This window comes from Aythya marila, assembly GCF_965140915.1.
Source record: "Aythya marila genome assembly, chromosome: 4".
In the NCBI taxonomy this organism is placed as follows: domain Eukaryota; kingdom Metazoa; phylum Chordata; class Aves; order Anseriformes; family Anatidae; genus Aythya; species Aythya marila.
In genome coordinates this window covers 9,632,354-9,646,377 of record NC_139045.1, presented here as the reverse complement: position 1 = coordinate 9,646,377, position 14,024 = coordinate 9,632,354, and the positions used below count along the sequence as shown (strand labels likewise).

The 14,024-nt window shown below is 41.4% G+C and overlaps 1 protein-coding gene across 1 annotated transcript in view; it reads left to right on the top strand.

Annotated features, from left to right (window-relative positions):
- Positions 1-395: 395 nt before the first annotated feature.
- Positions 396-14,024, top strand: part of SMARCAD1 (SNF2 related chromatin remodeling ATPase with DExD box 1) — a 43,742-nt gene continuing 30,113 nt past the window's right edge. The window contains exons 1-3 of the mRNA XM_082759941.1: positions 396-770; positions 9,375-9,549; positions 12,492-12,669. Coding sequence (XP_082616067.1) covers positions 575-770; positions 9,375-9,549; positions 12,492-12,669 — 549 coding nt within the window. The 5' untranslated portion in view covers positions 396-574. The remainder of the gene's footprint in view (positions 771-9,374; positions 9,550-12,491; positions 12,670-14,024) is intronic.

Below are 14,024 nucleotides of genomic sequence, written 5' to 3'. Positions count from 1 at the left end.
CGAGATAACATTTATTTACTCCTGCCCTGCCTTGCAGCGCGTTATTCCACAGGTACCCCTGGTACCCCTGAGCCTTCTGAGCTCGGGTACCTCTTTAAGCTCTGGCACCTCCCAGCCTTTTAACGCGTGTGGGCGCACTGCTATGGCCTCAGCGACCTCCACAGCCCTTCCCCAGCCCACACCGAGCTCCCTGCGCCCCCAGGCCCCACCACACGGCCTGAGGACCCCCCCCGACCCTCACCCCCTTCCTCCCTTCCCCTCCCTTCAGGCCGCCGCCATCTCCCCGGCGACCAACGGCCGCCGCGGCAAAACCGCGCGAAGCCAAAGCGGGCGGGCGGGAGGGGCTCTGTGACGTCATAGCGGAGCGCCGGCTCAGCGGGGCAGCGGGGGCAGCCGCCATCGGGGCGAGCCGGGGTCCCGCCACCCGGGCTTCGGCTCCGTCTTCGGCTGTTTTCGGCTCCGTCTTCGGCTGTTTTCGGCTGGGCTTCGGCTCTGTTCGGCTGGTTCCGGCGGGGCTCGCGCCAGATGCGCGGCAGGTGCCCGTGAGGCGGGCGGAGGGCGCCGCGCTCCCGGCATGAGCCTCTTCAACCTCGACCGGTTCCGCTTCGAGAGGCGGCGAGGCGGCGCGGGGCAGGAGGCCGGGCCGCAGGGGGCTCGGGGGCAGGCAGCCCCCCAGGCTGGGGCCGGGGATGGCGAGGAGCGGGGCGCAGGAGAGGATGGCGGCGGCGCCGGGCCCGGCTCCCCGGCCTCGGGCGGGGCGCAGGGAGCGGGTGAGTGTGGGCAGAGCGCGGCCGCTGTCCCGCTGCGGGGCTGTGGGGGGTGTTTTTTACCACGGTGTGGAGGTCTGGCAGCGGTTTGCACATCAGGAGGTGTCAAGGGGTCAGTTTGTCGTGTAGGGGCCGCTCGGTAACCTGGTAACCGGGGGTGGAACGGCTCTTCCCCTTAAGCGCAGCTCGCTGTCTGAAAATACCTTCAGCTTCCTCATTTACACGCTGTTTCCCATACTATTCCTTTTCCACACTAATATATTAAGGTTTTCAGAGAGGACAAAACCTTTCTGTTCTCCAGTGAGCTCAATACTAGACATATTCAGCGTTTTCACTAAGCTAACACAACGCACAGCACCGCAGATAAGCGCTTGTCTTCGCTCTTTTCAGCACTTGTTTCTGTCTCTTTTGCTTGGGCCTGGGTCTGCAAAGAGCCGAGAAGCCTTTCACAGCCAGCCCGTGAGGACCAGTTCTAGCAGCTCAGCAGCAGGCCCCTTTGCTGGCGATAGCTCGTGGTTTTCGTGGAAATGTGAAAAAGCTTGCTCATGGAGGCATCTGTGCTGCTTGGCTGATGCGTTCACAATATGCTGGTTGTGTTCGGATTCATCAGCCAATGCTGGTATGCTGCTGTAATGGCTGTCAGCTGCACAGTCACACTCGCTTGTGATTATTTTTTTTCCTTGTTACGCTGGCAGCTTTTCTGTTGTTGAAGGTGTGAGAATGGATCAGAAACAAGTAATTTTTGTTCTTCACTCCATACGTTTTGGACATTCTTATTCTGTCCAACTTTGGTTACAAGTGTCAAGATGCAAGTGTCCTTGAAGAGATCAGGCAAACTGATTACACATTTAGGTAGTAGTGGAGTAACAACATCCGTTGGTGTTGTTTAACAATTTTGAAGGCTAGTTATTGTAGTCGCTTATCTATATGATAAGAGAACCTTTCATGTGAAGGAGAAGTTCCTCTTTCTTTCACAGGTGAGCCAGACAATACTACAGTAGACTGATTACTCCATGAATTCTGGTGTTGTGCAGGCTGAGTGTTTTCAGTTGACTAGAGTGCTGTCTTGCTTGTGGTATTAAATATCAATAAACGTTTCATGTTTAAAAATAAAACAACAAGAATCTTGGCTTCGTAGTTGCCAGTTTGCAGTTAAACAGCCTGTCCAAAAGCAGAGAGAGTGATTTGGTGGCAGGGCAATGATTGGACCAGATGATATTGGAGGTCTTCTCCAACCATAATGGTTCTGTGGTACCACAGGAAGCGAGCAGCCTGCAGCTGCTGTGTCTGCATGTGTTGAGGATTGCTAGAAAAGCTGGCACTCAGAGGAAGTGTGCTTTGGGACAGAAGTAGGCTTCCTGGCTGTGGTAAGTCACTTTTCTGCAGCGTAGGAGGTACTGATTGCCAGTACTCTTCTTGGGTGGTAGGCATGGATGCAGACTAACAAATGGTGCTGCTTGTTTTGTGGCTTGTCTTTGTAAATGTTTTCATTTAATCTACCCTAATGAAAGGCTCAGCTTTGCCAGTGGATGCATGTACTACCAAGACCAACGAAGTTTGGAGCTTGTGTTTTTTAAAGTGTGGGCCTTATATCCTACAAAGGTAGGACAGAGGATGGATGAATGGTCTAAGAGGGAAGGAATACCTGCTATAGAAAGGCATCTTTTTTTTTGTTTGTTTGTTTTTGGTAGGAGTATAATAAAAGGCAGCCTAAAAGAGGAACTGTTGTAGAAGGCTAAGTAATAGTGAGAAAACATGTGGGAGGCAATTGTAACCAGCAGTAAATCAGAGTTCAGTAGAAGTGCAGGGCAAGGTACCGTGAACACATGCTGGTGTAGAACAGGGGTTCCAGTTAATGCTTAAAGTTGAGATGTAATCACCAGTACTTAGCATTTACGTAGTGCTTCATTTTTCACAAGTATTGAGCGTTTAAAGGATTTGGAGTGGTTTTGCGTGAATATGTGAAAAAAGTCGCATCATTTTCATGTAACCCATTTAAATGAATTAATCAACTATTTTAAAAACTATGTAATATTTTCTAAGCCTGCAGAAGTTAAGTGGAAATAAACAACTCAAATTTTGTCTGTAGGATATGAGATACTTAAATGTGGAAGAATAAACTAGATTGGTTTAGCAGTTGCATGTCCTCTTTGCTTCCTAATCATCATCAGGAAGACAGAATTTTTCTTCCTTTGGGTCAAATAAAATGGGCAGTTGTTGTCCTTCTGTATTATCATGCAAAAGGAGCAGAGGTGACCTGCTTAGGGCACAGTGTGCTCTCTACTGCTAACTGCATAAGCAAAAGTATTGAGCAGTTTTGTACAAGAAGCTGTTTACATCAAGTTAGCTAAAAATAACCTTCTGGAAGTGCTCAGTAAATCATGTGAGGACAACATTTACCTGTATTTCTTCAGAAGACAAACGCAGTAGATTTTAAAAATACTGATGCATAGAGCTGAGATAAAGGGGAGAGTGCTCCTTAGTTCACGTGTACAAACCAAAACAATTGATTAAATAACAGGTGATGTTTTTTGTCCCACTTAAGTTGGTATCACGCAGTCATATTGTGTATGTAAAAGAATTTTAAAATCAGATGCTTTCCTTTAGAGGTGAACAGTTCAGCATCCTTTACTAGGGATTTCTTTGGATTTCCAATTTGTTGAATATTCCAAAATGTGCTTCGAACAAAGAGAGACAAAAATAGTAATTCCATTCTTTTTAGGAAAAAAAAGTTAGATCGTGTCTTGTGCCATGAAATGCCACTATCTTTTCAGGTATTTTCTTATTTTTCCCAGAACAAGCTAGTACTGCTAGGTCGTTCTGCACCCTAGGTATGTAAAGCTTCCTGTTGCTTTGTGTTGAACGTACATACCTTACGCTTCTACAAGTAAGTAAGTATTTTGCAGTATGATGGCCATAACAATGGGTTGTCTTTATACGCTTACGTATTTTGCAAGTGATGCAGGCTTGCAGTGACTTTGCAGCTGAGCTACAGGTGATTAATTGTGAACATCACTTCACTGAAGGGTAGGACCATCAGCTACTGAGGGATAGTTACCAGGTCATATCTGAAAGATACCGTCCTAAAAAGCTGTGGAAATGCATCAGGGTAGTGCATTGCAATTTTCTGTAGGGATCAACGTTACCTAGTAAATAATTCACACATTAAGTTTTATTATTATGTGGTGAAACTGTCATTTTAATTGTAAGTAGCCTGGTGTACAAATATAATGAGATGATTCCAGCTGTAGAAATGGAGCAGAGCTGTGGTGGAAGTGTATGAATTAAAAGAATTATAATCAGGAATTTCAAAATAAGATTTGCAAGCATGATTTTTGTATTCAAAATTTCAAAATTCAAAATTTCAAGATTCAAAATTCATGATGTTTGTATTCAGTTTAGATTTTTGTATTCAAAAATCATGCTTGCAAACTGTGAATAGTAGATGGAAATAAAAGTTGTAGATGAAATTAAACCATTGCTGTTACTGGTGGCTAATTATTTTTTGTTGATGTCCTTTCTGTGCAGTTCAAGTATCTAACCCAAATGATTGAACTGTCAGGTATCAGTGTGCAGTGTCATGTCACTCACTTGCACTGGGGCTGCATGCTTTTTTTATTCTTATCTGTTGTCCCTTTTTTTTTTTTTTATGACCAGAGGAAGCCATGTATTTTGCTTCTGCCACAGTTCATAGGATATCATGCTACTTACTTATTTCTGGAAAAAAAGTAATGACTTCAGTACCTCTTCTGAGCATTCCTGGGAAGATAGGTTGAACTAAACGTTTTTAAATGGTATCTTTATGAAGCATCTTAGTCTATTATTGATTGATATTTAGGGTTATTGTAGCAAATGAAGAAGACTTTATTTGAAACAGGAATATTGGTGAATTTGTAGACTATAGCAATGTGCATTTTATACTGCTTTCTGAAACTGGGTAGAAATTACCTTCTGTTACTTTGTGCAGTGGTAGTAAACAAAGTTAGCTTCCAAGTATTACTTCAATTTTATTTTGATTCAGGAAAGAAAGGGCCAGGCTGCTTTGATCGTGCTGTGTGGTTTGTATTGTAGGTTGCAATTAGAATTATAGGGCTATGTAACGTGTCTCCACACTAGGTATATGTCTTCTGAAAGACTGTAGAAAGTATGTTGTTTAAAAACAAAAAGAGTCAGGTTATAAAGTGAAGCTCAGTAGAGTAGCTGCGTGTTTACTGACCATGCTAAACACAGCATTTGCTCTGATGTTAGAGTTTCATTTGAATACCGTCGTCCCTGGCTCAAAACTGTCACCATATACTTGTGCACAGTTGGATCCAGTTATTCTCATGGAGTCTCTTTTTGTGAGAGCAAAAATTAGTTGTTGGGTTTTTCTTTTCTTTTTTTTTTTTTTTTTTTTTTTTTAAAAACTAATACTACTGTACAAGGTTATTATTTGCTCTAAATACACAGGAAGGACTCCTCTTCTTACATATGTGACTTAATTTTTTCCCCTCAATCTGTCCTCTCAAGGGATTGAGTTCAATGGAATAGGCGGAGGAAGCAGAGGAAGGAAATAGTGCTTTTTTTTTTGAGAGGGAGAATGCTTTTTCCTAGTAACTCAGCATTTCATAAGTAGAGGAGTTAGGAGCTGTCAGGAACAGCGATTGCTATTTAAAGTAAAAATAAAATGAGAAGGCACCAAGTGGAGAAGTAAATACACTTTTCATTTAAATCTAAACTTCTTCCAAGGCCTATTCTAAAGAACAAAATCATTTAGAAGGCTGCGTTGTTTTTGTAAGCTTGTTGGTTTCTCTTTATATCCAACACAGATGCTTAGCAAAGCTGTAATGGGTGCCTGCCTGCATGACCTGCTATTGCAGGAAGAGTGTGTTTGGAATATAGTCTAACTGACAAGGCAAAGATCATGGAAGCTGACTTGATTGTTGGTGTTAATTCAGTAGAGATGGTGTAGAGATGTTACGTTACTTCAATTTTACTCCTCATAATTCTGTGCTATTGCAATAACCCTCGCTTGGCTAGCCCATCTTTGTAACGTTGACAAATGTTGTGTTTTAGTCTGCTAAACTAGAACTGCTTTTTAAACCAGCTAGGGAGAGGTTGCTGGAACAAGTTTGCCCACATCTTTATATTTAAATTCGATGGAAGTGTTTGATACTTACCCTAATGTCTCTTCTCCTGCCTTCTTCTTAAGATATCTACATACATATAGGTTTTACATAATGAAAACAGCCTTGTGAGAGACAGCATGTCTCCTTCCAAATGTGGACAGGTAGGAAAAAGTGCAGCTGAAGAACTCTGCTGCTAGGGTGTTGGTCTTGACTGCAGGAGGGCCCGTCCCGTTTTGGAACAAACAGTAAGCTGCAGCGTCGGCTTCTCAAGATAACACCATTGCTTCGCTAAGTGGGACACTTGGCCCCGCTAAAAATCGTTGCTGTAATTTTGTGCCACACTTGACATTGATAGAAAAAGGTCTTTTTTTCATAAAGAAGGAATTTGACAACATGTAGCTCACTTCTGCATTTGATTATCAGATGAATTTATTGTAGCTTTCAGAGTCCTTCTTACTCTGAGTTCCTTTGGAGTAGGAAATGAGCCTGGAGAGCTTCTTCACCCATCTGCCTCCCAATTCGACGTATATTTTTGTCTGTCATTTATAGGAAAATACAGCTATACTCTGTCAGTTTTTGGAGTTTTGTCCTCTTACAACGTAAATCGGAAGCTGTTAACAGCAGGGAGCTCCCAGTTGTTCAGTGCCAGCTGCAGAGATGGAGTTTGTTTTGCTGTACATTGAGTAAAAACACCTCATCTCTACACCCCTGAGGGAGCACAGAGGCAGGTAGGGGAGCATAAACAGCGCAGCCTGTCCCAGCATCTCCAGTGGCTGTCCCACTGGGTCAGTGACTGCCAGCTGGTACCGGGCTGGACCCGCAAGGAGGTGAGGTGCTCTGGGGAGTCAGGCAAGGACCAGAGGCTCTAAGTCACCCCCTGCATGTGCACGAGGCAGCTCCAGGTGAGGGCGACCCGACACATGAGGGCACTGGTGTGGGCCACCAGGTTTTGTGTTTAGGATGCAGTTTTATTCAGCTGGAGATAAGGGAGAGCTCTGTTTTTGCATATGGGAGCTGTTGTCAGTAAGAAGGGTGACACACTCTCAGCTGGCCCCTCTCAGACTCATTATGGTGTCTGCTATTCCTTAGGGAAGTCGATCTCGAGGTTTCCAGCTGTAGCAGTTACTGAAAATGAAAGCTACCTGACCCTTGAATGGTGGCAAGCATGAAATCTTGCCTTGGTGTGTTCAACAAGCTGGGCATTACATTTTTAGTCCTGCTTCAGCAGTGCTCATCTCTGAGTAATGCCTGTGGTTCTGCAATGAACGTAGGCTGGGTAACAGCAGCAGGTAGGAAGCAAACTTGCCTGTCGCTTGGGAAGCAGTTCCCTTGTGGGCATGAGAGAGACAAAACCTTCCCTGTTACACGTGGTCAGTCTGAAATATGGGAGTGTCAGATCACAGAGGTTTTTAGCTGAGAATTGAAACTGATTTTTTTTTGAAATTTGATGTGAATTGAAATTTCAAAAGTTTGAAAAGTTCAGAATTGAAACTGATGTGCTCTTCCTTCTTCCTACTCCTGTATTTCATCCTGGTGGACTAACATATGGTCAGATGTGTGTTACTTCTATAAGATCTTACCTATGCATAGCTAAGATCATCTGAAGATTGACTGTAACAATTACTTTGTTTGAGTTATTTATGGATGGTAAAGAAGTTTGAGTTAAGATCACTCTTATGTATTTAATTGCTGTTAATAGTCTCCATTTTCAAGTTCTTTTTTCCCCTCTCAGCCGTGCACTACATAACACTGAGTACCGTATTTTTTAGTTTATTTGGTACCTTTGGCCTTTCAAAGCCTGTATCGACTAGCAGTTTAGTGTCAGCTAATTGCTTATCGTTGTGCTCCTGTGTTTCTATCTGCCACAGTGGGTTATTTTAAATTTATTTTCTACAAGATTACTTTTGTACAGCAGATGCTCTCTGAAGCTGTCACATTCTCCACTCCGTGCATTCTTCCTCCTCTCTTCAGTCATGTGCCTCCAGGGCTCATAATTTGTCTGGTCTTAAACAGCATCACTTGGCATGGTAACCATGCGTTGTTTAGTAGCTCTTTTCATCACTGGCTATAAAAATAGTGAAGTAGTAGAAAGGAATGAAGCACAGATAGTGTGTGGGAGTAGTGCATCGGGTCAGGCTGAGATTCTGGGCTCATTGCTTCTGCAAAATGCCTTGAATGCTTTTCTTCAATTGCTGACACGAAACGGCACACTTACGAGTTGTCAGTTGTTACCAAATAGTTAGTTATGTGTAGTGCACGTTTAAAGATGAAAAGATAGGGGCTATGTGTTCAGGTCCACACGAGTCAACTACGAATTTGTCTTTTCCTAGTGTGTGTGTTTTTTGTTTTTTTTTTTAAAGGTGGCAGAACAGCTCCAGCCTTGGTAGGTGCTGGATTGAACCATATGTTTTAACTTGCCCAAGTTCATATGGGAGCATCTGAATTTTACAGTTATAACCACAAGAACCGCTTTGAAATATGCAGTATGTGAGGCTAGAGCACACTGTGCCTTTGGTACAGTGCTGAAAGAGGGCGACAGAGCAAAGTCTAATAAAGCGCAGGCTTTTTTGTTTTGGTTTACAGTGTTCTGATCCTCTCTCTGCTTTAGTTTCAAGACCCATTTTGTATATCACATGCTGTGTCATTTCCCTGTGTGGTCATGTTTTCCCCATCTAGGTACATGCATGGAACTGGCCTCAGGTGTAGCTGACAGGGATTTTACCATGCTGTATTCGTTACTAGTTCAGGAATTGCATGGATGGGTTGGCTGCTTATGCTCATGGTTGTCTTCTGAGTATGTTCAGAAGTGAAGATTCAGTATGAATTAATGCAGGCGCAGTGGCTCAGTTCTACAAGTTTCATGGCAAGTAAGACATGGTTTGTGAGATGCAATTAGAGGATGTACATGTGGAGACGGATTCTGTTTACCTTGAAAATACACCAAGTGTCCTCCTGTGTTTTAAGTTACCTACATAAGAATTGTCTAGAGCACAATGCAGAAAAGAATGGGGATGTAGATCGTATCTATAGGATTTGCATCTGTACCTGTTAAGACCCTCAGAGTAGCTTTCTAATCTCCTGCTGTGTAACAGTGATGCACCCTTCCTGAAAGGCTGTGACAAGCAGATTATAAACCAGCCATCAGATACACTGCTGTGTGTCTGTCCGTGTCCTGATTAGCCTGGAAGTAGCTCAGAGGACTCTGCTGATTTGTTTATTTCTCCCAAGATAAACATGCATTTAAATAATTACTAGTGCTCTTAAACTTTGTGGTTTATAATATACAGGTTTCTGTTTGTGTGAAATAAGATCACTGAGGTAATTTTGCCAGGTAAGTTACAGCTTACAGGAATTTTCCGTGCGTAGGGATATGAGTTCTGTTTAAGTGGTTGCACTGTATGATGAAGTCATAGCTGTCTGATGCTATAAGTATGAATAAATATTTGAAGTCCTAAGTCATTTTCTCCCATCTTTTCTCCTATTGAAATGGCTTGTACAGGGTACTCCAGTGTCCCAGAAACTCCTGAAGATGAGAGGACAACGAAGCTGTCTTATTTCAAGCGTCGAAGAGGAGTACAATTCCTAGATGTGTCTTCAGACAGTGAAGATGAAGAACCAAGAAATTTCCATGCTGCAAAGTTAAAAAGGGTTTCAAGGAAAGATGTGACTGTAATGTAAGCTTTAACCTGGTTTTATGTGATGTTTATGCAAGCTGATGTGATGTTTTAAATTGTAATGCTGGATTAAAAATCAGATACTGGGTTCTGATTTTACATCTTGCAATTTATCCACCCCTAACTAAACTCTACTTGATTTTCAGGGGAAAAAAAAAAATAGAGCTCTGAAGTGGCTTCTTTGAGAACATGGCTTAAGAGGGAGGAATTCCATGATATTGGATGACATCTGTGGTGGTTATATTAAGTTAGCATATTTGTCCCTCTGAAATTATTTTCATGGCACTTTAAAGCTTAATTTTAAAATACTAGCTTTAAGTTTTAAAACATATTGGAGTTTGTCTAAGCCCGTTTTTTTTTTTTTTTTTTTTTTTTAATATAGAGGGACAAGAAGGCAAGCACTGCTTCTGTGTGTAGTGTAAGATTTTTTTGAGCTAAATTATTATGTATTAGGTACATGATGTGTTTTATTATACGTAGTGAAAATTTTGTTAGTGGTTTAAAAACATATTTTTTGATGAGTTAGGAGGGAAGAGAATAGTGTGCCCATGTCACTTCTGTGGGTGCTAAAAAAGGAGCATTGAGAGTGCAGGAGAGACAAGCTGTGTGCACGTATCTTACACGACCAGCTGGAATGGTTTGAAGAAACCCATCCTATTTATTATCTGCTAGTTATACATCTGTGTGACCAGAATGTGCTGGTTGTCTGTGCCCCTTAACTGTATTTCTGCCAAGCAAAAAAGGATGGTTTCACCTGCATATGTTGATAATCTGCTTGAAATAAAATTTGTTAACTTTAAAGGAGAATGCAGTGGCTCTTTGGCCCAATTTTCAGTCCCTATGCAGAGCATGGAGTTACTGGAGCTTATCAGCAGACATGAAAAAGTGCTTTTCCCTTCTGCTTTTATCTGAAATTGTTGTTTTTTTTTTATGCATTTTCCTGCAGTCTCAACCTAAAGCAGATACTAGGTAAGGAAAAAAAAAAAAAAAAAAGAACTTCAGTAGTTTGTAGAGGGAGCTCATTATCTATCTATGAGCAAATGGTTTAAGTTGTAGATTGTGCAAGGATACAGGGGCAGCACGGTGTTTGCATGCACCATATTGGCTTGTGTGCAGTGCTATGTAAACAGAGTTATGCTGCTTCTGGGATCAACCAGATTTGGAAGCAGTACAGTCAGTTCCGTGCAGTACGGAGCAGAAGCTGAGAAGCCATGCAGGATCCAACTTGTAGAGCCACAGGTTGCTATTTCCCCACTGTAATCTGATTACTGGGGGAGAGACAGGCAGATACCAAAGCAGCTCCCAGTAGGATTCATCTGTGTCTACTGTGAGCCATATCCTCTTGTACTCTTCGTTATTCCTCTGTAGCCACTAATCTCTGCTGCACTAGGCACCCCCCTGCTCAACTCTTTGTCATGGCTCATTGGCCCAGGTGCTAATTGATGTACACCAAATCCACTAAACTCCCTCATAAGTGGCATTCTGTGTGAGCTCAAACTGGAATGAGGAGTGTGGCAGGAGTTAGCTTGGGTCTGGCCAGACTTATTAGTTCTGGCATGTGCTGAATTGAGCTTGGTTCTGCAAAGAATTAGCTGACCAGGTGTCTTTATACTGTGCTTCTTGGTACATGTTTTACCTAGAGGTTGGGGATTTTGTGAATTTCTTCCTTTATGTCTGGGTATCCTAGCCTCAGTTATCCTGGATAAAAGATGTTCTACAGCAGAAAGTACAGCTTTCCTAGGCTTAAGTGAGGTAAGCTTCCCTGGGTGAGTTGCTATCTAGGCTTTGTTGGAAAAACGGACATCTAACACAATAGACTTTGTGGGTCAGAGTCATACCGTTTTAGTGGTTACACGAGTGTTTCTTGATGCTTGCTGGGAACGTGATTGCAGAGAAGACATGATGTATGCAACTCTGGCTTTGTTGACAAGTGTTGAGATGTTAATCCCTGATAGGAAAGGATAAGGTAATTGCAGTATTACTATATCAGTTTCAGTTGACGTCCTCTTTATATACAATTTATGAAGAAATTTTTTTCCTTAACAAGGCAGAAAGGTTTGAAATACGCTAATAAATTTTAACGTGCCACTTTGTTACGACTTTTTAAGGGGATGCTAGTTGACCTTCTGAAGCCTATGACTAGATCGGTTGGTGGTTGGAAGAGGAATTTGGATTCTAAGACATTTAAGATACTACTTAAGGATCTTCGCATTTTATTTTTTTGAGCTGAGAATTAGGACAGGAAACCTGAAATTTATTTATTTCTTTTTAATAAAGAACTTAGATCTGTGTGTCTGTTGGGCAGATAAACACTAGACCATTTGAAACAAACTGAGATAGTCTGACGTAATTCAGTTAGCTGAAATAATGAAATGTATTGATGTTTTTGTTAAATCGATCCAGTTTTGTTAAATTGAGGTGTAAGTAACCTCTTATACCCCAGTACAAAGGTAAGTCATAGGATTTTCTGTCTGTTCCTTCTTCCCTTTGCCAAGTTGAAATGTGTTTACTGTAAGCAGAAATGTATACTAAACCATAAATGCTTTATATTTCCCAGAGTAGGAGATAGCACTTTGGGTACAACTTGGTTCAATTTTACTGAACACATGTAAATATGTCTTGTAAGGAAGGAAACTGGATTTCGACTGTTCCTTACTTCGGTGATACATGAAGTTTTTTTCAAACAGTGTCTCATGCGAAAGGTGGAGGGCGACAGTTCTACTACTGTATTTTTCTTTCTGTAATACATGTTTCATGTGCTTAAATAATATGCAGCAACTTATTTAAAAAATACTAGTTTCTTTTAAAAAGCTAACATTTAACCATATAAATTTCTACTCGTGGAGTCCTATTGGTTTGGGTTTACAATGATGATCTTGCGGAGTAAAATGTAGGAAGCAAAAATCAAACTGAATTCTTTATCTGTCCCTCATATGTCATAGCTCTGAACAGTCTAAGGATGATGAGCAGCCTAAGGATGACCTGACTCAGTTGGCTTATGTCAATGGTAGAGAAAAGCTGCCAGACATGAAGAATGGTGTGGAGGAAGACATCAAAAGTGCAAAGCTGGAAACAATGAAGGAACTCTTCCCCCAGAGAAGTGACCAGGATTTATTAGAAGTAATAATGCTCTATTCTCTTCATTTATTTTGATGACTATTTTGTAGGCAGTATTCTTGTATTCTTATGCTTTTGGCATTACAAGAGGGAAGAGCCCCAAGTCTTCCTAGCAAAAGGTGATATCAAAGTATTACTTCTTGCAGGGGAAGTACAATCATGCAAGTTTGTGTTTTGTTTTGTTTTTTTAAACTGTGTGTGTGTGTATATATATATATATAAATAAAAGAATCAGGTCTCTTCAGCAGTGAATTCTAGGGTATAGTACATTTTTCTATTACTTTGTGTTGTCCTGACTTTTAACCTTACTTAGAGCTACCTTGGTTCATAACTAGTGATAGCTGTTGCTGGAGTGCAGTTAACTGGTTAATGCAAAATGAGCGAAATCGTTGTTGTTAGCTACGCTGCATGAAACACTTCTCCTTTGCTTTCATCAGATTTAATGCTTAAAGCCCTTACTACTTCCAGTGAGGCAAAAAGAGTAGGCTTGAAATTACTCCAATTTCTTAAAATTATGCCTCTGCATAAACCTAAGATACTCTTGGCCATTCTCCAATGCACAGCACAAACGTACTATAACATTATGGTAACTTATTACAGTAAAATACATCTTCATTAGGTTTACCTCTTAGTGCTGATATGTAACTAATTTTTCAGTAGCTTTAGTTTTTGAAGATAAATGCATTTAATCTATTAAGTTGCCAAAGAGTCTTTAAAGAAATGCAGAAATTCAACTGGTATCTTTGCTGAGTGATTATGCGGTTGTAAATAGCAATCTTTTATTTTATTTTTGTCCTGGAGGGTATAGTATGAATTATGCTGTAAATGCCCAGAGCACATGAAGTTTCAATTACCGCACAGAATGTACTTAAACCAAAGAGAGAACGGTTCATAGTAGCCTAGAAACTAACTAAAAACGCTGCTTGTATAGTGTGTGTGTTTGCTGTTTTGTGGGTTCAATGAGGAGTGACTTCAGTGGTGTTTGTAAATGCTTAGTGGTACGTAGTGCTGATGGTTTCTGTTCTCAGGAGAGCATGAGAGATCCTGTATCAACAGAATTTTGTAGTATGTAAGGGCTGTGCAAGCATTTTTTCTATGGTTACATATCCAGAACATTCTTGAGGGAAGATGCGGGAATAATAGGTAAATGTATTGTTCCTTTACAAAGGATCTGGAACAGCTTGTCCTGATAACCTCTACATGACCAGTGAATGTTAGGAAAAAAAATAGTAAGCTATAATAGTAGTAAAATAGTAAGCTATAAGCTCCTATGCTCCTTTCAAAAGGAAAATATATTTATAGTAAAATTGTAAGGCAGTGTTTAGAAATGGGAACAGATGCTTGGGAATCAGATCTCC